General features: G+C 42.0%; 1 protein-coding gene across 1 annotated transcript; it reads right to left on the reverse strand.

Annotated features, from left to right (window-relative positions):
• Positions 1-644: 644 nt before the first annotated feature.
• On the reverse strand, positions 645-26,830 carry LOC106569982 (carcinoembryonic antigen-related cell adhesion molecule 6). Its single transcript, XM_014141794.2, has 9 exons — positions 26,658-26,830; positions 26,060-26,398; positions 19,989-20,273; positions 19,111-19,377; positions 17,147-17,425; positions 16,636-16,890; positions 16,308-16,428; positions 4,058-4,098; positions 645-3,483 (listed from the first exon to the last, which is right to left on the reverse strand). The coding sequence occupies exons 1-8, from the start codon at positions 26,704-26,706 to the stop codon at positions 4,080-4,082; spliced, it is 1,614 nt and encodes a 537-aa protein (XP_013997269.1). The 5' UTR covers positions 26,707-26,830; the 3' UTR covers positions 645-3,483; positions 4,058-4,079.
• Positions 26,831-27,035: the final 205 nt, after the last annotated feature.

Here is a 27,035-nt window from a genome sequence, read left to right on the forward strand (position 1 = left end):
TTTCACAAGGAACAATGTGAAGTTGCATACATTTGGACTCAGGTTACTACCATATTAATGTGCCGACTACAAAAAAAAAAAAGGGAGGCACAGATTGGCCGGTCTGAGCATGATTACAGGGTAGGGTAATGACAGCCCTGATCTGCAGTAAGCCAGGTTGGTGAATTACAGTCATAGTACCGAAACCTCCTCACCTTCCTCTCTCAAGGCTGCCATATCCCAGTGTCGCAATGAGAAAAACCTGAAAGTCCTCATTTGTAACTGCGGACTATTCTTTCGCCTACACTGTTCATGGGTGAGACAAACATTCACTCGATCTGCCAAGCAGACTTATTCATGAGCTAATATCTCCTATGCAGGCACACCTTCCTGAGAGTGACAGAGTTTTTGAACGTACATTTAAACCACAACTAAGTGTTACATCTTACAATCAAGTTATTAAGGAAGTATACAAACTCCTCTTTTCATTTTCAAGATAATTGCTCAGAAACATTCTACATTCAGTAGATTTGATGTCATGCCTTATTACACACCGTTGTTAGACATGCACAGCACTTTTAACCCAAGAAACCTAATACGCTAACAACAAAAAGGTTGAGATCCTAGATGAGTTGAAATCTTATGACATAAAAGGGATCCAGGGATATTTTTGTACACTACATTTTATTGAGTTTTCTTTTACATTCAAGTACAGTGTTACACAATTGTCCCATTGTTTTAACACCCAACCAGACCAACAGTAAAAAAAAAAAAAGCCATTGTTGACTCAAGGAAAATGAACTTGATAGCCTGGTCACTACCAAGCACCTCCTGCACCTTGTAGTGTTTGTTCATCTGCACATTCATATTCCCATTCTAACTGCACTCAACAGTAGACCTAATTTAGACAGGTTAGCTCATTTTATATGAATGTGTTTACAAGAGGATCAAATCCACGTCAAATGTAAATGTGGTTCGGATAATATATGGATGCTTTAATTAACCCACCCCTGTGCTCAGGGTGTCGGTTTCCCACCCTGAGCACACAACCTGTCCACCACAGGGATTCCTTGTCTCTGTTGTTAAAGCAGGTCTTTACACTCTTTCTTTCTTTCTGAGGTATACCTGTGAAGAAACAGGGACACTGGTGGGGCAGGAGAGGAGAACACCATTGCGCACACACACACACACACACACACACACACACACACACACACACACACACACACACACACACACACACACACACACACACACACACACACACACACACACACACACACACACACACACACACACACACACCCCAACTGCAGCGAGACAGAAATCCTCTTGGTTCTCACCAGTAAAGAGGATTTAAAAAATGAACCGTTGGTCCGCCTTTATGTTGTGTCATTCCAAATCCCAGGAACAAATAGGAGAGCGCGAGCGAGAGAGAGAGAGAGCGAGAAATACAGAGACTGGGGTTGGTTAGCTAGACACAGGAAGTAAAGTTCATTTTGGAAATAAACCAGACTGTAACAAAAGCAAATGGCAGTAGCAACAGAAGAATAAATAAACTAAAACAAACATCTCAGAGGCGTGTCTATACAAAGAGAAAATGATTCATGAATATAGGCAGTTCAGTCGTTAAAGAATAATACGCATTATTCCAAACAACCTGAGAAAATGTATGATATTTTGAAATATTCAAATTAAGATTGAGCAAGAAACCCCAAATAGATGACAGAATGTCAAGCCTAAAAAATACAATGTTCATTACAGTTCACATTTACATGAAGTAAATCATATTTACAAAGGGAGCAGTTTATTGATGTGCCATTTTTCATTTGAGCTGGTCTATCCCACAGTAAAAAAAACTAAAAAAAACTTCAGGTAAAGTTGTCAATTTCTCCCTGGTCATCTTCAAGAATTAAACCAACTAGACAAAAACGCAACAATCTCATTCGTACTCAGTGAATCAAGTTCCTTATTTAGATCTCTTTGACAACTAATGAGCCATATGACTAAATCAAATGCAGTGGTTAGACCAATGTGGATCAATGGATCTAGTTGGTTACTGTGCTCAAGTTCTGGTGTCTGTGTATCTGTCTTTATGTGTGTGTCTTTCTGTTTCATTAGACCGAATGCTGTATATAATTGCATGGTTTAACAGAGTAGGTCAAACCACAAAATAAACCCCTTCCACGGTCAAGTGACATTAACATTACCAGGCTTACAAGAGTAACTACTGTTCATGCCATTCAAAAGTGGGAGAAAACACAACAGATAATGAACTCAACCCATAGTACTGTGTGTTCTAACTGAAGGTGTGTGTGCTGTCAAACTACTCATTATCATTCATTGGATAAAAAAAAACACCATCAGCTCAATGTATTCAACTAAGGTTTCAAACAATAAATACTAGTGACTAAAAACAAGGATGTCGTTTTTCACAAAGCTAAGAAGTAGGTAAAAAGGGGTTGTGTTACAGTAAACATAAAATGGCAGTTGTTAATTTATGGTCCTAAAAACACACTTTTTGTATTTTTTGGGGGATTATACTACAAAAGCCAAAATAATACAAACAATATTCAAATTTCAACGATGGATCCATTTTAAAAGTGGAATACAACAAATAATGAAACTCATTAGTACAGCCCTGACTCACACACATTTTCCCTCCAAAACCAAAGAATGTCTTTGCCCACAAAAACATTCTTACCTTTTTTTCCCCTCCCCCTAACATTTGCTGCGTGTTGGATCTTGTCGTTGCTGTTTTGACATGAAGCTCTTACGAGCAGATCTTGCAGATGTAAAAAAAAAGAAAAGAAAAAAAAACGACCCTTGGGATCAAGCAGAGACACGGCGGTGGTAACGTCAGATTTATGAACCTGTGTCCGTCAGGTGTTTCAAAGTTTCAGACGATATTTGCCCATTCGCCTTGATGTTGTGATCAGTGAGGAGTGACCAAGTGACTAAGCCTTACAATCTTCTACATTATGTTGCCCCCACTAAATCCTCCTCCAGTTCCTCAAAGCTAAAATGATAATTCGTTACGGACAGGGCATCACCATCGCTCAAGTCTATGCATTTAATTTCCTAAGGAATATGTGGAGAAATTGATGTAAGCGATGACATTCCTCTGTTTTGCGAAGGTGGCCAGCATCCCATGGAGTGGTGGAAGCTGTTTACCTTAGCCAATGGGCTGGATGGAGAGGAGGGAACGTGTGTGAAGGAAAATAAGTCCATACAGACAGATAGATGTTAGACGGGATAGATGCGTTGGAGCTTTCCGGTCCAATCCAAGCACAATGACCCAGAGTCCCAGACACACCACCATTTTCAAAGGAGATGACCAGCTCCTAGGGAGGAATGTTGTGACCCCTGTGGTTATGTGGGCTTTGTGATGAAATGTTCGTATCGCTGGACCGACCTGGGGGAGGGTTCCACCTGATTGGTCTTCCCGACTGCAGAGATGGATCTTGAGGGGAATAATTGGCTGATTCTTTGGGTTGATAGCTCCTGTGAGCGAGAAGAAAGGGGTCACATGACTTATAGTTTATCACTAAGAACACTATAGTAAAAAAATTACTTCTGAAGTTAAATGACTCCCCCCCCCCCCCCCCCATCATCCCTCATCTGAAAGTCTTTCACCTCTTAGGTGAACATTGGCAATAGTTAGGCTATACAGTATCTACTGGCTTTTGTTCTACTTCAACTCCCAAAATGCTAATAGCCCAAATGAGGATCTTTGCCTTGTTCATTCAGACGAAAGAAGCACACAGATTTTCTGTAGCTATGCCAGAATCGGACTTGGTGCCCACTCCCTACAGTATGTGTAAAGTCAACATTCTTATCTGAAAGGCAGAGGCCTTTCAGGTCAGACTTGTGTGATAGGGAGTGGCACCATAGAATGGTAGCTATAACTTCAGACACAGTGCAATAAGAATGTCATCAACAAGGATATGTTTGTCCCAGGCTCTGGAGACAGCCTTGATAACTGCTGTTACAACAGAGGATAATGCTAGCTTGCGTCGCCTGACAAGGGAACGCAAACAACTTGAGGATAATATGGAGTTATCACAGAGCGACTTACCAGCTTTCCTCGGGGCTCTCTTCTAGTATGGCGACTCGATCCTGAAACAGAACGTGAAAGAAAATAGTGCCGATTAGTGGAACGATGACCTCGCTTTGAAGGGATTTGAGCAAACAAGACGCCTCACTGTTGTGGGGATGATAACTTTGCTTTGACATCCTGAATGACTTGATTTTAGATCATATACCCACATGACAGCAACAAATATAGACAGGCAGCTATCATTTCAAAGGAATTATGTCTCCTTATTTCTTTGATGGAATGCCCATAGGTAGCTCTTTTACAATTTAACCCCATATACGGGTTGAAAATGGCAGATTTGAACACTGATAAGCACCTAAATTGGAATGCAGTGGCTGTACAGTAACTGCGATTCAGTGCCTTAGACCGCTGCGCCACGCAGGAGGCCGTTCTTAATTGTCAATATTTATGATCACAATGCTTAAATGTACAGTTACAAGATGACATGGCATCATACGCTGGCTGTTCTGAACAGAACGGGCCTATGTTTGTCATATTGTGAAGAAAGTTGGCGGGGAACACACATCTGAATGCCCTCGTGGCTCTATTCTATGCCTACCAACCTTACGATCTGCTTCTCTGAATTGCCTTGTGAAAGCCTAACGCTGTAACATCGTATTTTGTAACTTAGCAAGCCATGGTGGCAATAGAGCGCGCTTTCAAATGATGCCTACCTGACCAGATTGCGATTTATAATGGACTGTTTTTGGAATGTGTAAACACCAACAGTAATTGTGTGATGGCGGGGATGCAGGACTGTGTTCCAAGCAAAACAGCTACAAGTCTGCTTGCTTTAGTTCCTCAACAGTACAGCTAGGACAGTTCAAAATAGCACCTTATACTGCCGTACCAAGCAAAAGAGCAGTAACTGCACATTTGGTCAAACATGAGTTATTTACATTTGTTATACATTAAATATATGCTTTATCATGAAGACAAATATCATATCCTGCCTCCATTGTGTTGTGTTATGTAGAAAATGGGGGTTCATGTTTGCAGTGACTGGAAAAAGGCACAAACTGCCATCACTCACATCAGTTACTGCCTTTTACCTTGGTTTCACTGAGTTTGGGCTGCAGTGTCTACGGTTTACCTTGGTATTATTTATTGTTCTTTGCTGACACAAGTATCAAACTATATATAAACACTGACAGCCACAAAATAAAGTCAAATAAACATGTTAACACAAGCTTGTGTAAAAAAAAAAATTGTAATGGAAACATATTCCAGTGGGTGTACCAAGCAAGGCAGTAAATGCCGTCTAGGGTCAAAGGTCATGTCAGAGGTCAGGGTCCAATAATAATAAAAAATAACCTCATAGTAAGACAGATAATCACATCTCCAATGATCTGCCTACAATTCATTTGGCTGGACAATAAACTTCGAAGTCATTTTTCTCAGTTTCACTTTATGAGCAGTTACTGCTATTTTGCTTGGTAGGGCAGTATAGTTTGAGTCCTAAAAGTGCATTGACATTACTTAGGAACTGTGCACACTTTGGAGAGGTGTGTAGCCACTTAGAGACACCAGTTAGACCTCAAACAATTTCATGTCTTTTTGTCTTATGTTGCACCTACACCACATTTTTCCCATTAATATTCTTATCATGTTACTGAATGTATCCAGAGTATTTTTAGATTTCGATAACAACAAATGCGGCGAAAAGTACAGTAAATGTAAAATGCACATAAAATCAACAGTGTAATGTTTGGATTCAATCTTGTGTTTAATTAACTGTTTTGTCCTCACCTATAGTTGAATCATTTTCCCATAATCTCCAAACGGTTTCCTTTTAATGGATACCATGGTTATGTTTTTCATATTCCTTCTGTAAGAAACATTTCTATTTAGCTCTATCCATATAGGCCAATTCCCACGAGTGTAAAGGGTTAATGAACAGACCCCAATGCCCTGACAAACACGAGCAGTGTTGGTAGATACTGTAACCTTTTTTATGCTGGGATCTCATCTCAGAAAGCATCAGAGCATTTAGCCTAGTTGTACACCATTGATAAGAGCAGTAGACAACACAGGAAGAGGACGACTCAATAACTACAATATCAACTACGGGTACTTGACGGTCTTCGCTTTGTTCCTGCAGATGTGCCCGTCTACCAGTACTATGGCTGAATTACGGCATGTCTTCACAGACATATGAATATGTCCGTGTGGAATGGCCCTCAGGACAAACCGTATGGAGGAAACTGTCCTCTCTTACCTGCCACTGGGACTTAAAGAGGGAACCGAGTGGAAGAGAGGATTGTAGAGTAAGAATGTTAGAATGACAGACGGCAAAAGACAGATGAGGCGAGAAGAAGAGCGAGATGGACAGAAAGAGAGAGAGAGAGACCTGTGCAGACACGACGGTGACATTCCAACCATACTCTCAACTCAGCATCTCCCCTATCCCCAGTGACTATCCTGGGAAGAACAATTTCCAATTGTGGACGATAAAGAAGAGCATATCTTCCCCTTATCTAATCATTGTTCCACTGACACTATGTCCACCTCTCTAGTCCGTCAGAAATGAGAAGAGAGGCTTAAGCTCGGCTGGAAGGGTCTGTTCCACTGCTCGGGGGCACCACGCCCAGACAGCTTGTTATCTTAAGAGGATTCAGAGGAGCGAAAAAAGTGGCGGACCCCGCTGTTGAGATGGAATCTTCCGCTCCTGAGTGTGAGGCTAGAGAGAGTGTTGGAATGTGGTCCAACTGTGTTTTCAAAATACTGAAACCCACAGCGTTGATCCAGGCTGACAAGGCCAGGCAGAATGAGTAGGAAGAGTCAGGATAAACACACGCAGATCTTTGGAACACTTATCTACTGTATACATGTCGTCATGGTATTGATCGAGCCAATATCAACAGAATCATATCTTAGTTGCTTAAATCACTTGGATACTCTGTAAAAGTGTCCAGTGACATATATTAGAACATGGTTAAACAGATTCAGTGTATACCTGAGACAGACATTTATATGCTCAACCGGTGGAAAAAAATCTGCTCACTATAAAGAGTGACCTTTACCAGAAACCTACAATGTCAGCACCTGTAAATCGCTAATCCCCATCTTACATAGGGGCCTGGCCTGCTGTGCAGCCACTTATCACACTAATCAGGAAACAGTATCTGCCTTTGCACCCGCCAGTCCCTCTCCCAATTAAACAAGTGTGCAGCTGTGTGTGAACCCAGTCGTGCACACAGGGCGGTCTAAACCTGACCAACCAGGTATCTGCTTTCAACAACATACTGCATTCCCCTTGTTCACTGGCTGTCAGCTTGTTAGTTCTCTGGTAGGAAGTCTGCACTTTCGGTGAAACAGAGCAAGCGGTTAGAAATGCGTGTCATGCTGGTTGGTTATCTGGGGGCTCATCTTCCTGTCTGGATGAAGGTGGTTGGGTTCACATTTGCATCAGAAATCCATGTAACTTTATTTCCATTTCCTTGTTTTAATATAGCGTCACATCCTGTTGAATGTGGAACGAGGAAGAGCTCGGTTTTGTTTGAAAAGTTTGTTTGAAAGTGTATTGGAAAGTTCTTGGTAGCTAGCTTCTTAGTTTGAATCCGGTGACGCAGTTGGCATCAGTTGCTGGGACTGTCTATCTCTTTCCAGTGATCCTGCCGACCAAGGACGGGTCTGAGGAGCTATTTGGCGTCACTGCTAGCCTGGCTGCTAGCTAGCTGCATATCAAGCTAGCGGGTTTTCTTTAACGCAGCCCACGACTCTATCACACGTGAAGGTTCTTTTAAACGAACAAAAAAGACCTACAAGCAGTTGTTACAACAACAACAAAATAGCTTAAAGTGTTTTGTCCAAATACTCGTGGATTCTACTAATAAAAGAATGAACGACCTGACCAGAGAGGTCCAGGACCTGAAGAACAGTTTGCAGTTCTCCCAGGGTCAGCTCGATGAGTTGAAACAGGAGAACGGCAAGATGACAACAATCTGTAAGTCACTGAGAGAGGACATCAGTTCTGTGTGTGAATCCATGATAACAAAAACAATAACAGATAAATCAGACTAAAGATAAATCAGATCTCGAGGGACAATCAAGGCGGAACAACATGGTTGTGGATGGAATTGCAGAATCTCCACATGAGACCTGGACGGAGTCTGAGGACAAAGTGAGGGAAATGATCTCTGAGAAACTGAAGATGGACCGCAGGAAGATTGAGGTGGAGCGCGCCCACAGGACTGGAAAACCCACCACCGGCCCAGGTGATAGGCCCAGGCCAATAGTGGTCAAGTTCCTGAGGTTCAAGGACAAGGTAGCTGTTCTGGAAAGAGCCAAGAACTTGAGCGGAACGTAGATCTTCCTCAACGAGGACTATCCTGAAGCTGTGCGCCAGAAGTGGAAAGAACTGATCCCAGCCATGAAAGCTGCCAGAGCGCGTGGGGACATTGCTTACATCCGTCATGACAGGCTCATGGTCCACCCTCCCTCCCAGAAGCCTGGAAGGGATGAGAGAGCCAAGCCTATGGGTTCGTAGCTTCAACCCCGCAGTACACACACACACCAAGTGATTAATGGACGGCTGAATGTACATTTTTTTCTCTTGCTTTGTTTGCTCTTTTCAGTATCATGTCTATCTCTGATAAGCTACCCAGGAAAGGGCTGAAAATAGCCCATATTAATATATGTAGCCTTAGGAATAAGATTCATGAAATCAATAACTTGCTAACATCAGATAGCATTCATATATTAGCCATTTCTGAGACTCACTTAGATAATTCATTTGATGATACATCAGTAGCAATACAAGGATATAACATCTATAGAAGAGACAGAAATGCTTATGGGGGAGGTGTGGCTGTATATATTCAGAGCCATATCCCTGTAATGCTTATAGAGGATGTTATGTCAAGTGTTATTGAAGTGTTGTGGTTGCAGGTTCACTTAGCACAACTAAAGCCTTTTCTTTAGGTGTGTTGCTATAGGCCACCAAGTGCTAACAGTCAGTATCTAAATAATGTGTGTGAAATGCTTGATAGTGTATGTGATGTAAACAGAGAGGTCTACTTTCTTGGGGACCTGAATATTGACTGGTTTTCATTAAGCTGTCCGCTCAAGAGGAAGCTTCTTACTGTAACCAGTGCCTGTAATCTGGTTCAGGTTATTAATCAACCCACCAAGGTGTTTACAAACACTACAGGAACAAGATCATCCACATGTATGGATCACATTTTTACTAATACTGTAGAACTTTGTTCTAAAGCTGTATTCGTACCCATTGGATGCAGTGATCACAATATAGTGGCTATATCCAGGAAAGCCAAAGTTCCAACAGCTGGGCCTAAAATAGTGTATAAGAGATCATACAAAAGATTTTGCTGTGACTCTTATGTGGATGAAATATTTGTTGGTCTAATGTGATTAATGACGAGCATCCAGACACTGCACTTGATGAATTTATGAAATTGCTTCTTCCAATTATTGATAAACATGCACCTGTTAAGAAACTAACTGTTAGAACTGTTAAGGCTCCATGGATTGATGAGGAATTGCAAAACTGTATGGTTGAAAGTGATGGGGCAAAAGGAGTGGCTAATAAGTCTGGCTGCACATCTGACTGGCTTACTTACTGCAAATTGAGAAATGATGTGACTAAACTCAACAAAAAGAAGAAGAAACTATATCATGAAGCCAATATCATTGATATAAACAATGATGGAATAAAACCTTGGAGTACTTTAAATTAAATTATGGGCAGAAAGACAAATTTGGCCTCCCGAGTGGCGCAGTGGTCTAAGGCACTGCATTGCAGTGCTAGCTGTGCCACTAGAGATTCTGGGTTAGAGTCCAGGCTTTGTCGCAGCCGGCCGTGACCGGGAGACCCATGGGACGGCACACAAATGGCCCAGCGTTGTCCGGGTTAGGGGAGGGTTTGGCCGGCAGGGATGTCCTTGTCCCATCGTGCACTAGCGACTCCTGTGGCGGGCCCGAGCCCACTGCACGCTGACACGGTCACCAGGTGCATGGTGTTTCCTCCGACACATTGGAGCGACTGGCTTCCGGGTTAAGTGGACATTGTGTCAAGAAGCAGCGGGGCTTGGTTGGGTTGTGTTTCAGAGGGCGCACAGCTCTCGATCTTTACCTCTCCCATGTCCGTATGGGAGTTGCAGCAATGAGACAAGACTGTAACTACCAATTGTATACCAGGAAATTAGGGAGAAAAAAATATAAAAAATAAAAAAAAATAAAGAAAGAAAGCCAAATTCAACTTCATCTTTCATCTTGGCTTATTCATCACAAAACCATTTGATGTTGGCAATTATTTTAATTATTATTTCATTGGCAAAGTGGGCAAACCTAAGCAGAAAATGCCAACAACGAACAGCGAGCAATTGTATTCATGCATAAAATAACAAATAATTAAAGAAAATCATTGCAAGTTTGAATTTTGTAAAGTTAGTGTGGAAGAGGTGGAAAAATGTATGTTATCGATCAATAATGGCAAACCTCCTGCCATTGACAACTTAGATGGAAAGCTACTGAGGATGGCAGCTGACTCAATAGCGACTCCTATCTGTCAAAATTTTTATCTGAGCCTAGAGGAAAGTCTTTGTCCTCGGGCCTGGAGGGAAGACAAAGTAATTCCGCTACCCAAGAGTGGTAAAGCGGCCTTTACTGGTTCTAACAGCAGACCTATAAGCTTGCTGCCAGCTCTTAGTAAACTGTTGGAAAAATGGTGTTTGACCAAATACAATGCTATTTCTCTATAAACAAATTAACAACAGACTTTCAGCATGCTTATAGAGAAGGGCACTCAACATGTACTGCACTGACACAAATGACTGATGATTGGTTGAAAGAAATTGATAATAAGAAGATTGTGGGAGCTGTACTGTTAGATTTCAGTGCAGCCTTTGATATTATTGACCATAACCTGTTGTTGAAAAACGTATGTGTTATGGCTTTTCAACCTCTGCCATATCGTGGATTCAGAGCTACAGTATCTAATATAACTCAGAGGGTGTTCTTTAATGGAAGCTTCCCTAATGTCAAACATGTAAAGTGTGGTGTACCGCAGGGCAGCTCTCTATGCCCTCTATTTTTTACCAATGACCTGCCGCTGGCATTAAACAAAGCACGTGTGTCCATGTACTGTATGCTGATGATTCAACCATATATGCATCAGCAACCACAGCTAATGAAGTCACTGAAACCCTTAACAAAAGACTTGCAGTCTGTTTCGGAATGGGTGGCCAGTAATAAACGGGTCCTGACCATCTCTAAAACTAAGTGCATTGTATTTGGTACAAATCATTCCTTAAGTTCTAGACCTCAGCTGAATCTGGTAATGAATGGTGTGGCTGTTGAACAAGTTGTGGAGACTAAATTACTTGGCGTTACCGTAGATTGTAAACTGTCATGGTCAAAACATATAGATTCAATGGTTGTAAAGATGGGGAGAGGACTGGCTGTATTAAAGAGATGCTCTGATTTTTTGACACCACACTCCAAAAAGAAAGTTCTGCAGGCTTTAGTTTTGTCTAATCTTGATTATTGTCCAGACGTGTGGTCCAGTGCTGCAAGGAAAGACCTAGTTAAGCTGCAGCTGGCCCAGAACAGAGTGGCACGTTTCGCTCTTAACTGTAATCAGAGGGCTGATATAAATACTATGCATGCCAGTCTCTCTTGGCTAAGAGTTGAGGAGAGACTGACTGCCTCACTTCTTCTTTTTATAAGAAACATTAATGTGTTGAAAATTCCTAATTGTTTGCATAGTCAACTTACACACAGCTCTGACACACACACTTACCCCACCAGACATGCCACCAGGGGTCTTTTCACAGTCCCCAAATCCAGAACAAATTCAAGAAAGTGTACAGTATTATATAGAGCCCATATTGCATGGAACTTCCTTCCATCTCAGAATGCTCAAATAAACAGCAAACCTGGTTTCAAAAAACAGATAAAGCAACACCTCGCGGCACCACGCCTCTCCCCTATTTGACCTAGATAGTTTGTGTGTATGCATTGATATGTAGGCTATGTGTGCCTTTTAATTTTGTTTTAGGTAGTTCTGTCCTTGAGCTGTTCTTGTCTATTGATGTTCAAGGTTTAATTATTTGAGTTCCATCTCCTTCGGGTTTTTTCTGTGCGCTCAATGCGCACATTGCGTAGTTTCTCTAGAGATCAATCAGATCAAGCCCGAACTGTGCGGTGTAGTAAGGAGTTGTAGTTTCCAACAAGACAAAATTCGACATAGTTTAGGGCAGCAAACGTGGTAATTAACTACAATGGCCATAATCCATTGCACGCCTGTATGTTTCTGTCAGGCAGACACGGAGAGGAGAGAAGAATGCACGCACGATCGAGAGGGATAGAAAGCAGTTGGTTAGCGAGGTACCTGAAAACACATGATCTAAGTGATTGATAGTTTGTATTCAGCAGTCATGAAAATATGCCTTATTTACTTTGACGAAGGAAATAACTCACAGGAAGGCCAAAAAGATCAAGGACATCAACCGCCCGAGCCACTGCCTGTTCACCCCGCTATCATCCAGAAGGTGAGGTCAGTGCAGGTGCATCAAAGCTGGGACCGAGAGACTGAAAAACAGCTTCTATCTCAAGGCCATCAGACTGTTAAACAGCCATCACTAGCACATTAGAGGCTGCCGCCGAAAGGCACTGTATTCTATTCTATTCTACGGTATCTTAGTCACTTAATGTTTACATATCTTGCATTACTCATCTGTGGCCCCATCGTCGGATGGGGCCACAGTGTCTCCTGACCCCTCCTGTCTCAGCCTCCAGTATTTATGCTGCAGTAGTTTTGTGTCGGGGGGCTAGGGTCAGTCTGTTATATCTGGAGTATTTCTCCTGTCTTATCCGGTGTCCTGTGTGAATTGAAGTATGCTCTCTCTAATTCTCTCTTTCTTTCTCTCTCTCGCTCTCTCTCTCGGAGGACCTGAGTCCTAGGACCATGCCTCAGGACTACCTGAGATGATGACTCCTTGCTGTCCCCAGTCCACCTGGCCGTGCTGCTGCTCCAGTTCCAACTGTTCTGCCTGCGGCTATGGAACCCTGATCTGTTCACCGGACGTGCTACCTGTCCCAGACCTGCAGTTTTCAACTCTCTAGAGACAGCAGGAGCGGTAGAGATACTCTCAATGATCAGCTATGAAAAGCCAACTGACATTTACTCTTGAGGTGCTGACTTGTTTCAGCCTCGACAACTGTGATTATTATTATTATTATTTGACCATGCTGGGCATTTATGAACATTTGAACATCTTGGCCATGTTCTGTTATAATCTCCACCCGGCACAGCCAGAAGAGGACTGGCCACCCCTCATAGCCTGGTTCCTTTCTAGGTTTCTTCCTAGGTTTTGGTGCTTCTACACCCGCATTGCTTGCTGTTTGGGGTTTTAGGCTGGGTTTCTGTACAGCACTTTGAGATATCAGCTGATGTAAGAAGGGCTATATGAATAAATTTGATATGTGCAGTTGAAGTCATAAGTTTACATACACTTAGGTTGGAGTCATTAAAACTCATTTTTCAACCACTTCACAGATTTCTTTAACCAATCTATAGTTTTGGCAAGTCGGTTAGGACATCTACTTGTGCATGACACAAGTAATTTCTCCAACAATTGTTTACAGATAGATTATTTCACTTATAATTTACTGTATCAAAATTCCGGTGGGTAAGAAGTTTACATACACTAAGATGACTGTGCCTTTAAACAGCTTGGAAAATTCCAGAAAATTATGTCATGGCTTTAGAAGCTTCTGATAGACTAATTGACATCATTTGAGTCATTGGAGGTGTACCTGTGTATGTATTTCAAGGCCTACCTTCAAACTCAATGCCTCTTTGCTTGACATCATGGGAAAATCTAAAGAAATCAGCAAAGACCTCAGAAAAGAAATTGTAGACCTCCGCAAGTCTGGTTCATCCTTGAGAGCAATTTCCAAATGCCTGAAGGTACCACGTTCATCTGTACAATTAATAGTACGCAAGTATAAACACCATGGGACCACGCAGCTGTCATACCGCTCTGGAAGGAGACGCTGTCTCCTGGAGATGAACGTACTATAGTGCAAAAAGTGCAAATCAATCCCAGAACAACAGCAAAATGACCTTGTGAAGATGCTGGAGGAAACAGGTACAAAAGTATCTATATCCACAGTAAAACGAGTCCTATATCAACATAACCTGAAAGGCCGCTCAGCAAGGAAGAAGCCACTGCTCCAAAACCACTATAAAAAAGCCAGACTACGGTTTGCAACTGCACATGTGAGACAAAGATCGCACTTTTTGGAGAAATGTCCTCTGGTCTGATTGGCCATAATGACTATCGTTATGTTTGGAGGAAAAAGGGGGAGACTTGCATCCGAAGAACACCATCCCAACCGTGAAGCACGGGAGTGGCAGCATCATGTTGTGGGGGTGCTTGGCTGCAGGAGGGACTGGTGCATTTCAAAAAATAGATGGCATCATGAGGCAGGAAAATTATGTGGATATATTGAAGCAACATCTCAAGACATTAGTCAAGAAGTTAAAGCTTGGTCGCAAATGGGTCTTCCAAATGGACAATGACCCCAAGCATACTTCCAAAGTTGTGGCAAAATGGCTTAAGGACAACAAAGTCAAGGTATTGGAGTGGCCATCACAAAGCCCTGACCTCAATCCTATAGAACATTTGTGGGCAGAACTGAAAAAGTGTGTGCGAGCAAGGAGGCCTACAAACCTGACTCAGTTACACCAGGTCTGTCAGGAGGAATGTGCCAAAATTCACCAAACTTATTGTGGAAAGCTTGTGGAAGGCTACCTGAGATGTTTGACCCAAGTTAAACAATTTAAAGGCAATGCTACCAAATACTAACAGAGTGTATGTAAACTTCTGACCCACTGGGAATGTGATGAAAGAAATAAAAGCTGAAATAAATCACTACTATTATTCTGACATTTCACATTCTTAAAATAAAGTGGTGATCCTAACTGACCTAAGACAGAATTTTTACTAGGATTAAATGTCAGGAATTGTGAAAAACTGAGTTTAAATATATTTGGCTAAGGTGTATGTAAACTTCCGACTTCAACTGTATATACTGTATTCTATACTATTCTACTGTATCTTAGTCCGTTCCACTCTGACATTGCTCACCCATATGTATATAGTCTTAATTCATTCCTACTTAGATTTGTGTGTATTGGGTATATGTTGTGTAATTTGTTAGATATTACTTGTTATATATTACTGCACTGTCGGAGCTAGAAGCACAAGCATTTTGCTACACCCGCAATAACATCTGCTAATCATGTGTGTGTGACCAATAAAATTTGATTTGATTTTACTAAAATAGTGATTTTGTCAGACGGCATAGGCAGCAGCTCTATAGAGATCAGATGATGACTTGGAATTAAATAATAAAGTATTTAAATAAAACAAATGTAATATACACAACAACTGAAATATTTGATTAAAGTAAAGTGATAAATGATGGTTAATAAGTGATGCACAGTAATGGCAGTCACTACCATCATGGGACTTTTATTCATTGTTTAATTCTGTGTTCTTACAGCATTCAACTCACATAATGCATAGTGCATTTAATGTTTCAAAAAATAATTGAAAACCGGGATTATTTTTTAATAATTGAACCGAAACCAATCACAAAAAGCGCAAATTGCTCAGCACTACTGTTCTGCCGACAACACTCTTATTAGTGAGGAAGGGGTGAGGAATGAGAATGTGAACATGTACTCCAACAAGCTGGAGATCCAATGAGAAAAAGGGTTTTGAGCAAGGACACCTGTGGTATATTTCTCCCTTTCTGGTTTGTTCAGAACGCCCATGACCCGAAAGGGGTGTTTTTTTTATTGATTTCGGTTGCCAAATGCTGGAATGTGCGAGGCGTGTCAGCCTGTGTCTGCTTTAACTCTCTTTGCTCTGTCCAACAAAATCAGTACCTTATCTATGTGGACGCATATGAAAAGCTACAAAGAGTTTGCTGAAACAGGGCTTTGGGAGTGCAGAGAGTTTGGATGCTATGAACAGAGTGAAGATTCTGTACTTGGTAACAATCAGGCATACAAGTTCTAGGATGCCAAAGAAAGAGAGAAGTGAAAGCGATAACTGTAGATGCACAGGAAGGGTATTCAGAGACGATGACAGATTGTGTATCAATACACACAACAGCTGTGTCTGCAAAAAGAGCCATACTGGCTTCTATGGAATAGCATAAGTGGATCAAAAGTAGAACCAAGGGAACTCACGGTGGTTTTTTCCGTCTCATGTAGCGGACTCCTACGATGATGAGCACTAGGGCGATAAGCACGCCGATGACGATCCCAGCGATCTGCCCGCCAGACAGACCATCGTCAAGTGTTCCCTCCTCTGCGGAATCCCAAGAACAATCAGTCATTTATCATCATCATCATCATCAGAACATCTCAAAGTAGTGCAACGGCTTCATACGAGATAAACGTGGACAGTGCTACATGATTTGTAAGTAGAAGATCCTTACAACAGTTAGGGTGAGAAGACATCCTAAGAGCCATGGTGCTAAATGGTTGAATAGTATTACAGCCTCCACAATCAAACCTGTGACGGACAGCTTGTGGGCAACAGAGGTGCTCAGCCCGGTGACGGCGTTGCTGGCTTCACAGGTGTAAATTCCACTGTTCTTGTCCACAGCGGCTTCGATGACGTACTCGGCTGTCATCACGTCGGTCAGCGTCCCATTGAACTTCCAGGTGTAGGTGGCAGCAGGGAGAGAGACCGCGGCACACTTCAGCATGACTGGCTCTGTCACCTTTACGAAACTTAGCCCCTTCACGGACACAGTCTCAGGACCAACTGTGACATGGAAAGGAGAATTTTAGCTTTATACTTGAAATTCCCCTGGATTTGGCCATTCTGACCTAAATAATACTGCAGTGTAGCATACAGACAATTTATCATGGATTTAGGTGAAATACAAAGCTTTTCTTTTTGGATACTGTAACATTTATGAACAAAGTAACAGTAGAATTAACTTTGTTTAACCTTGATGGGTCAGGGTTGCGACCGGTGTTAAGGGTCAGTGAAGAGGTCAGAAGGCCCTTCTACTCACAGTTGACCCCTATCTTGAGGCTGGCAGAGTCTGTGCTCACAGCATTGGTCAGCTTGCATTGGTACTCTCCACTGTCCTCCTTCTGCACCGGCTTGATCGTGACCGAGCTCTTGTCTGCCGAGACCACGACCCTGTTGCTAGGAGACAGGGCCGCGCCATTCTTCAGCCACACTCGGGTGTCGGCGGTGCCGGCGGTTGCCTGGCAGCTCAGGGTGGCCGTGCTGTTACCTGCAACGAGCGTTCCATTGGGGCCTGTGATCTTAGCGCCGGATATGGCCTCTACAAACACAGAGGACAAATGGAGTTAGGGTTTACACAGACCAGATGATAACTCTGAAAGACAGCTGGTTTCACTTCCAACTACCAGATTTCAGAGTACTAAAGTATTTACAACGTAAACACCACATGAAGCTTGATGAACTATTCATTAGATTTCAGTTGAATGGATTGGACGATGTCTATTAAATAAAATAAAACATTGTACTTTCATTATACCATAATGACATTACATCTAACTAACCACTGGGCACACACTGGTTGAACCAACGTTGTTTCCACATCATTTCAATGAAATGACGTTGAACTAATGTGGAATAGATGTTGAATTGACGTCTGTGGCCAATGGGTAGCTGCTATATCACTGTCCAGCTTATATCAGGCCATGTTTCCATAAAATGTGACATCAAATAAAATGTAATTATTTTACAATGAGTCTTTGAATGGGCTGATGTACCAAAAACTTGTCCACCAACCAAAACCAAAGTACCTACATGAATAGATAATGCAATTAACATGCTCACTGGAACTGAAGGCCAACCTTGCCTTTTTGTTTTGGACAACATGTGAAACCACTGTCTTGTTAATCTCGATCTATCCTTTCCAGACTAATGAGTGTTGGAAAACTAATGCCAAGATAATATATTTTAAACACAAAGTTCATGGTCCTCAATGGTGACTCACAACTGCCTAACCAACACTTTGGCCAATAAGTGTCGAGTCAGGCTTGACGGCAAACATTTTCAGAGGCAAATTCCTATTTCCCCAGTTTTAGTCAGTCATTAAAAGTAAAATGTGTAACTCTATGATTCATGATGGAATAACTGGACTTAAAGTCACTACTGTTTACCAAGTACAGGGGAACATTCATAGAATAACTGAAAGGACTGCTAAATGGGCAACAATCACCCCCCCCCCCAATTCCCCATCCCCAATCTCTCTTCCTTCTACAAAACAACACCCGACTCAAGGACTCCAGGCAATTTGAAAGACCATCCCCCAACCGTGCAGGTTTTAGTCACTCACAAAATGGTAGACTGTCTCCCGTTGTAAACAGTTTCCATGCACTCTTTGTACTACATGGCATGCAGCACATATTTCACTAGCTTTAAAAACCTATGAGGGAACGTACAAAGTTGCCATGATACGAGATCACTGGGTTTGAAACGTCTACGGCATGCTTCAAAATTACATGAAAAAAAATTCTGTGTTTGGTGTTATGCCTTCAGGGGCACCAAGCCAGGAAACAGGTTTCAGTCTGTCTGTTCATGGTATCACCTTAATAAGGATGATACAATCTCTTTGAGACAGGGTTGGAGGACTAACGGCAAATTCGAAAGAAACTGTGTTAAAAGTGGCTGAAAACAAACATTAAATTGTACAAAGGATTTTAACAACTTCCTTGTAATTAGTATAACAGTTCAACTAGAACACGTCAAGTCTAATAAAGTGTAATGAGTGCAACATCTGAAAGAACTGTTACTGACAAGAACCTCTGTAGAATACTGCAGCTCAACTGAACACAACTTGTTTCCCTACTTTTCTTTCCACTAGAGCAAGATTTGCCTCTCTAGGTCTCTAACAGTATACTGTGCATGGTCCCCCTTTTGTATTCACTAAAGCACCCTTCCTATCCATGTATAAAACCTTGATATCTCATTGGCTCTTGTGGTTCCACTCCTACTCACCTACTACAGTGAACTTGGCTGTTGTGGATTCCAGGTATCGCAAGGTTTTGGCGTTGCTGGCCATGCAGGAGTAGTTTCCACTCTGTGCCACGGCAACGTTGTCCAGTACCAGCTTGGGGCCAATCACATTGAGCAGGACTCCATTGTGGATCCACTGAAGCACAGCTGCAGGGCTAGACTGGGCTGAGCAAGTCAATGTAATGTTGGAACCCTTCTTTTGGACCTCAGCAGTGGGGGTGACTGTCGTGGCGATGTTTTCTGGCCCATCTGCAAATATATTGGAAAATAGTTAAGTTCGGCCGTGTTTAATGTAGGCCTAAGGCTGCAAACCACAATGTAGCAGCTCATAAAATCTTAACAAAAACAAGCCGCGAGAGGTCGATCCCCTCCCAGGTGCTCTATTCAGAGGGGCTATGACGAAATGTAGATCTTATCTGTACTGCATTTTCCTGTCGCCCGCATTGTACTAGCCTGATATGGATGGCTGATTTAGATCCGCCTGCCGCTCACTGTTACAATATAGAAAACGGCTGGCTTGACTTATTCTAAAGCCAGCACACAAAATAATTGATCTACTGCTCAATATCATATCTAAGTGTTGATAAAACTAGAGCTCGGAATGTTGGTGTGATTTCAGCATAACAGAAGAGGGGTTTGGGTGTAGAAACGCCTACTGGGAGTGTACCAAGTCACACAAAGCCTCCTAAGACTCTAAACTAAACATTACCTGAACCTTTCAGATAGCCTGGCAGAGACGTGAGTGGAATCAATGGATAAGAATATTAGCCTGGTCCCAGATCCGTTTGTGCTGTCTTTATAACAATGACGAGACAGCACAAACAGATGTCAGACCAGGCTATAAGAACACATGTACTTACAGCGGACAGTGAGGTTGAAGGGGGCACTGTTCTCGCTCTCTAGATTGTTGAAGGCCGTGCAGTAGATGGGTCCGACCAGATCCTTCCTGAACACTCCAGCCACGGTCAGCACTGTGTAGTTTGCACTCAAAGTCACATGCTTCCCGTCGGTGACCAGCGGGGCGGTGCCGTTGAGCCACTTGTACGTGAGGAAGGAGCCTTTGGCCGAACAGGTCAAGACCACAGTGCTGTTGAACTCGACCGCTTCGTCCAGGTTGGACGTGATGGTCACGGCGGAGACCGGTTCTGAAGAGGGGAGGGCGGAGGTAGAGGAAGGTGAATGGGAGGATGAGGTGACGTGATGGACAAATAGGTCAAGGGGCGTCAGGGTAACTGTTATGTCAGTACTTGCGTTTTGAGGCAGAGGGAGGGGGATTAATGAAGCTGTACTCTAAGGCAAAGCAATGTCATTTGGTAGTGGAAGACCAGGGGGAGGGAGCGAAAGCATTAAACTCCTGAATAGTAAATAACAGGTTGTCAGCAAAGACTTTCTGAATATGTTGTGAACTGGACAAGTGCTCATTCAATGGTTGTGATGTCATAGATTAAACTGCATTTTACTGACCAAAAATACACAGGGGTCATTTTAATCTGACCTAATAAAATGGTATATCACCTTATAGTGGTTTTACACTTTGCCATAACATGAAAGCCATTTTCCCCAGTTCTGACTCATCATTGCCATCCTTCAAAGCTTTGAATATGTGGCGCAGCACGTGAACGGGGGCAAATGAAGGACGTTACTACTTCACAGGAGAGGCATTTCAAAGTAAAAAAAAGTTTTTGCATCGAAATAAATTTTTTAGGGCAGAAATTCCTTCTTGAACATATGAACTTTAATAACAAACCAGTATACTAATAACAATGTTAAATTACGAGCCTAGTTGGTAAGTTACGAAAAAAGACATGAACCTTCCCACTAGCAGTGATTGGTTGAAATAGAGGGACTGGACATGGAGAGGGATGACTTCTGATTGGTCTGCCATGTCACAGGCTGTAATAGAACCAACGAGTGTATCATGAAATCAGTAAATAAAAAACTCAAAACAAGACATGGTATCAAGAACGAGATAAAACTATCTGAAATGAGACACCTATGATTCCCCACATGGCAGCTTCTTGTCATTGTTGCTAGCTATCTGACCGTTCAGAATCACATCATCATTTTTGTGACCTTGTCAGCCAACCGTCTGTAGACGGACAACTGTCCCTATGTGAATTCGTAATGCTGCAATATGTAACTTATTGGGAGATCTGAACAAATTCACATAGAACTGTGAGTTATAGATATGTCATTCTCATTGAAAGCAAGCCTAAGAAACGGTAGATATATTCTATGTGCGCTAAATCTCTTCCCGTTGTTTAGTTTTTGCATCTTTTATACTCAGTTTTGTACACCAGCTTCAAACAGCTGAAAATGCTATATTTTTGCTCATGGAAAATATATTTTTCAGTGGTTTAGATGGTACAATGATTCTCTACACTATACATGCTTGTTTTGTCACATAAACTGAAATGAGGTGAACTATTTGAATTTTTGCAACCAGGAAATAGTGCAGCTTTAAAGATAACGGTGGGGCTAAGGCTTAAGAGGGTGTGAACAATGCTGAACGGGAGTAAACAAAGAACAGCTCTCTAACAACTGAAAACTTTGAAAGGCTTTTCCTCAAAACTGGGAATACCAGATTATCAACTTTTAAAGCAGCAGGGCTTTCCAATAGCTTTCTCCAACTGTAGTTTATGCTATACCATTACGAAGCTCTGTACTTTTATGCAATGTAAAAAATTTAAAAAACAGAAATCAGTAACAATAAGCGTTTCTGTTTTGGTAAAAATCTGAGGGACTGGGCTGGAGAAATGTAACCACTCTCAAATTCACAGACATAGCTATGGATGCAAGGACTGACCATCCATGATATCAAAATGATAATTTCAGCAATGTTGTGCGCCTATATAGTGTTTGACATTTACTTTGTTTACAAACATTGTAGTAAAACAAGCTTATATTTTCGATTCTGATGGGGAACAACAGTTAAACTACACTACCGTTCAAAAGTTTGGGGTCACTTAGAAATGTCCTTGTTTTTGAAAGAAAAGCACATTTTTTGGTCTATTACAATAACGTCAAATTGATCAGAAATAGAGTGTAGACATTGTTAATGTTGTAAATGACTATATTAGCTGGAAACAGCTGATTTCTAATGGAATATCTACAGAGGCCCATTTTCACTAACCATCACTCCTGTCTTCCAATGGCACATTTTGTTAGCTAATCCAAGTTTATCATTTTAAAAGACTAATTGATCATTAGAAAACCCTTTTGCAATTATGTTAGCACAGCTGAAAACTGTTGTACTGATTAAAGAAGCAATAAAACTGGCCTTCTTTAGACTAGTTGAGTATCTGGAGCATCAGCATTTGTGGGTTCGATTACAGGCTCAAAATGTCCAAAAACAAAGGCCTTTCTTCTGAAACTCGTCAGTCTATTTTTGTTCTGAGAAATGAAGGCTATTCCATGCGAGAAATTGCCAAGAAACTGAAGATCTCTGTGTACTACTCCCTTCACAGAACAGCGCAAGTAGTGTAAGTAGTGTAAAGTTGTTTTCTTCAAGAATCCTATGGTACATATCATTAATTTATACAAAAATGTACTGACTGCCCATTTAATTTGACATACAGTGCATTCAGAAAGTATTCAGAACACTTGACTTTTTCTACATTTTGTTACGTTACAGCCTTATTCTAAAATGGATTAAAAACATGTTTTTCCTTCATCAATCTACACACAATATCCCATAATGACAAAGCAAAAACAGGTTTTTAGAAATGTTTGCAAATGTAAAAACATTAACTGAAATATCACATTTACATAAGTATTCAAACCCTTTACTCAGTACTTTGTCAAAGCACCTTTGGCAGCAATTACAGCCTCGAGTCTTAGGTATGACGCTACAAGCTTGGCACGCCTGTATTTGGGGAGTTTCTCCCATTCTTCTCTGCAGTTCCTCTCAAGCGATGTCATGTTGGATGGGTTGCGTCGCTGCACGGCTATTTTCAGGTCTCTCCAGAGATGTTCGATCGGGTCAAGTCCGGGCTGTGGCCGGGCAACTCAAGGACATTCAGAGACCTGTCCAGAATCCACTCCTGCGTTGTCTTGACTGTGTGCTTAGGGTCATTGTCCTGTTGGAAGGTGAACCCAGTCTGAGGTCCAGAGTGCTCTGGAGAAGGTTTTCATTAAGGACTTTGCTACGTTCATCTTTCCCTCAATCCTGAATATTCTCTCAATCCCTGCCGCTAAAAACATCCCACAGCATGATGCTACCACCACCATGCTTCACCGTAGGGATGGTGCCAGGTTTCCTCCATTTGTGACACTTGGCATTCAGGCCAAATAGTTCAATCTTGGTTTAATCAGACCAGAGAATCTTGTTTCTCATTGTCTGACAGTCCTTTAGGTGCCTTTTGGCAAACTCCAAGCGGGCTGCCAAGTGCCTTTTACTGAGGAGTGGCTTCCGTCTAGCCACTCTACCATAAAGGCCTGATTGGTGGAGTGCTGGTTGTCCTTCTGGGAAGTTCTCGCATCTCCACAGAAGAACTCTGGAGCTCTGTCAGAGTGACCATCGGATTCTTGGTCACCTCCCTGACCAAGGCCCTTCTCCACCGATTGCTCAGTTTGGCCGGGCGGCCAGCTCTAGGAAGAGTATCGGTGGTTCCAGACTTCTTCCATTTAAGAATGATGGAGGCCACTATGTTCTTGAGGACCTTCAATGCTGCATACATTTTTTGGTACCCTTCCCCAGATATGTGCCTCGACACAATCCTTTCCCGGAGCTCTACGGACAATTCCTTCATCCTCATGGCTTGGATTTTGCTCTGACATGTACTGTCAACTGTGGAACCTTATATAGAAAGGTGTGTGTGCCTTTCCAAATCATGTCCAAGCAATTGAAATTACCACAGGTGGACTACAATCAAGTTGTAGAAACATCTCAAGGATGATCAATGGAGACAGGATCCACCTGAGCTCAATTTCGAGTCTCACAGCAAAGGGTCCAAATACTTTTGTAAATAATGTTTTTCTGTTTTTTTAAAACCTGTTTTTTCTTTGTCATTATGGGATATTGTGTGTAGATTGAGGACATTTTTTGATTTAATCTATTTTAGAATAAAGCTGTAACGTAACAAAATGTGGAAAAAGTCAAGGGGTCTGAATACTTTCCAAATGCACTGTAAGCCCCCAAAGAGAAATTGCATCACATAGGCTGTGTGTCTAGCTGAGATATGGCAAAACTAATTTGTGATCCTGGCATGGTTAAGCATCAATCTAGGAAATGCCTTGTGACACTGCACGCACGCACACACACACACACACACACACACACACACACACACACACACACACACACACACACACACACACACACACACACACACACACACACACACACACACACACACACACACACACACACAGTTGCCTAGCTCTGTAGCAGGTAGCCTAGTGGTTAAGAGTGTTGGGCCAATAACTGAAAGGTTGCTGGTTTGAATGCCCGAGCTGACTAGGGTGAAAAATATTTTGATGTGCCCTTGAGCAAAGCACTTAACTCTAATTGCTCCTGTAAGTTGCTCTGGATAAGAGCTTTGCTAAATTACTAAAATGTAAATTATAAAATGGGCAGTTTGAGCTCTGAATGCTGATTGGCTGACAGCCGTGGTATGTCAGCGAAGGGTTGCAAGATCAAAGGAAAAAATCTGTCGTTCTGCCCCTGACCAAGGCAGTTAACCCACTGTTCCTAGGCTGTCATTGAAAATAAGAATGTGTTCTTAACTGACTTGCCTAGTTAAATAAAGGTAAAATTAACAAATGTCAGACCATATACCATGGGTATGACAAAACATGTATTTTTACTGCTCTAATCACATTGGTAACCAGTTTATAATAGCAATAAGCCACCTCGGGGGTTTGTGGTATATGGTCAATATACCACGGCTAACACGGAACCCAAACCGGCTGCGCTTGCGCCATCGTGCATAAATACATTTTTTCCCCCTACATCAAACTCGATCAAGACACGCAGGTTAAAATATCAAAACAAACTCTGAACCAATGACATTAATTTGGGGAAAGGTCGAAAAGCATTAAACATGTATGGCAATTTAGCTAGTTAGCTTGCACTTGCTAGCTAATTTGTCCTATTTAGCTAGCTTGCTGTTGCTAGCTAATTTGTCCTGGGATTTAAACATTGAGTTGTTATTTTACCTGAAATGCACAAGGTCCTCTACTCCGACAATTAATCCACACATAAAACGGCCAACCGAACCTTTTCTAGTCATCTCTCCTCCTTCCAGACTTATATGGTGATCCATCTACACTTTCATAGTATTACCACGACAACCAGCAACACAGTTAGTCTTTCAATCACCCACATGGGTAAAACCAATGAGGAGATGGGAGAGGCAGGACTTGCAGCGCGATCTGCGTCAGAAATAGAAAGAAGTTCTATTTTAGCCCTTGGCATCGCAGACGCTCGTTGGAGCGCGCGCAATAATTGAATAACATGGATTTCTAAATTTATTTTGCGACGCTCGCGCACGCGACGTTGTGTCCAGACCAGACGGGCTGTGTCCAGACGGGCTGTGTCCAGACGCAACGTCGTGGTTAAGAACAACCCTATTTTCCAAGCTAAAGGGCCACGCCCTTAAGATGGATATAAAACCCTGAGCCTTAGCATCTTTTCAGGTTATCTCTCACTTTGATAGTTTTTGCCTTTTGACATGAACCATTTTTTTTACTCGTTTAAAATATTTTTGGGGCAATTATACATCAAGAGGTATTTGTGGGGAGGGGCATACCTATCATCCAGGTAGGGTCTACTTGGGAATAAATAGAATAGACGAAAACAGTTGGTTGTAAATAACAATAAAGTAGATTTTTGGCAAACATATGCCAAAATGTGTAGGCTACTTCGGGTAATTTACGCATTCAATGAACGTTTTACGCATGCTTGCGATCAACGACTTTCTGTACTCACCTAGAACTCTGAGCAACGTTGTACCTGTGCGCTGTACAGCAGCACTAGTGACCATAGTCACTGCATAGTCTCCAGCATCCTTTGCCGTCAAGGATCCCAGCTTTAATTCGCCGGTGGATGAATTCAGTGATACTCTTCCTGCGTAACCAGCGCCAACTGTCTCTCCTTTAGGCGCAGAAGTGACAACAGGTACAAGTCCACTACCACCGTTGAAATTCCAAGATACTGTGATAAAGTTGCCTACATCTGTGGGGATGATAATGGTTTTGAACGTGATGTTCTTTCCCTGTACTCCTTCCAAGGGGCCGGCTGGCAGTACACTCTGCCCGTTGCAGCATCCTGAGAGAAACCGGTTTGAATGCAGGTGTTCACTTCAACATACAAGTGTGTGATAGACATCAAGACAGGAGCAAGCTTTATGCAATGGACTAGCGAACAGTTATAAATAATGTTAGCCTATTATTGGTCTGAAAAAGGCATTATACTAGAACAACGGCAATGCGCCTTCAAAAACAAACCCAGCCAACACAACTCAAAGTATTTTGTATTTACTATTAAATGTAGGCCTAACAATAATGAATATATTCATTAATCTTACCAACAGCTGACAGCAAAATGACAAGCGACCTCAAATTAAGCAAATCCATCCCAGATGTCTGGAACCCTTCTTGCGACAGAGAATAATGCGGGCTACTTGTCGCTTTTACGAACTGAATGAGTACTCACTTCCTTACGGGTACACACCCAGTAAAGGTGTCAACATCAGAAAACCCGCCTCTTTGAATGGATTTATACCCTTCACATACCACACTCTATTTTGACGTACTACAAACTATTATTACCAATAAGAATGAACAAGTCAAATAAATTATAATCTCTAGTATGCCCCAATATTTCAAATAGCCTAACAATTTATGCCAAGTCATCATAAACGCTCATAGAGACTACTATTACTGTAAGTTTAGCAATTCAACCA

The sequence above is a fragment of the Salmo salar genome, chromosome ssa14 (assembly GCF_905237065.1).
Source record: "Salmo salar chromosome ssa14, Ssal_v3.1, whole genome shotgun sequence".
Lineage (NCBI taxonomy): Eukaryota > Metazoa > Chordata > Actinopteri > Salmoniformes > Salmonidae > Salmo > Salmo salar.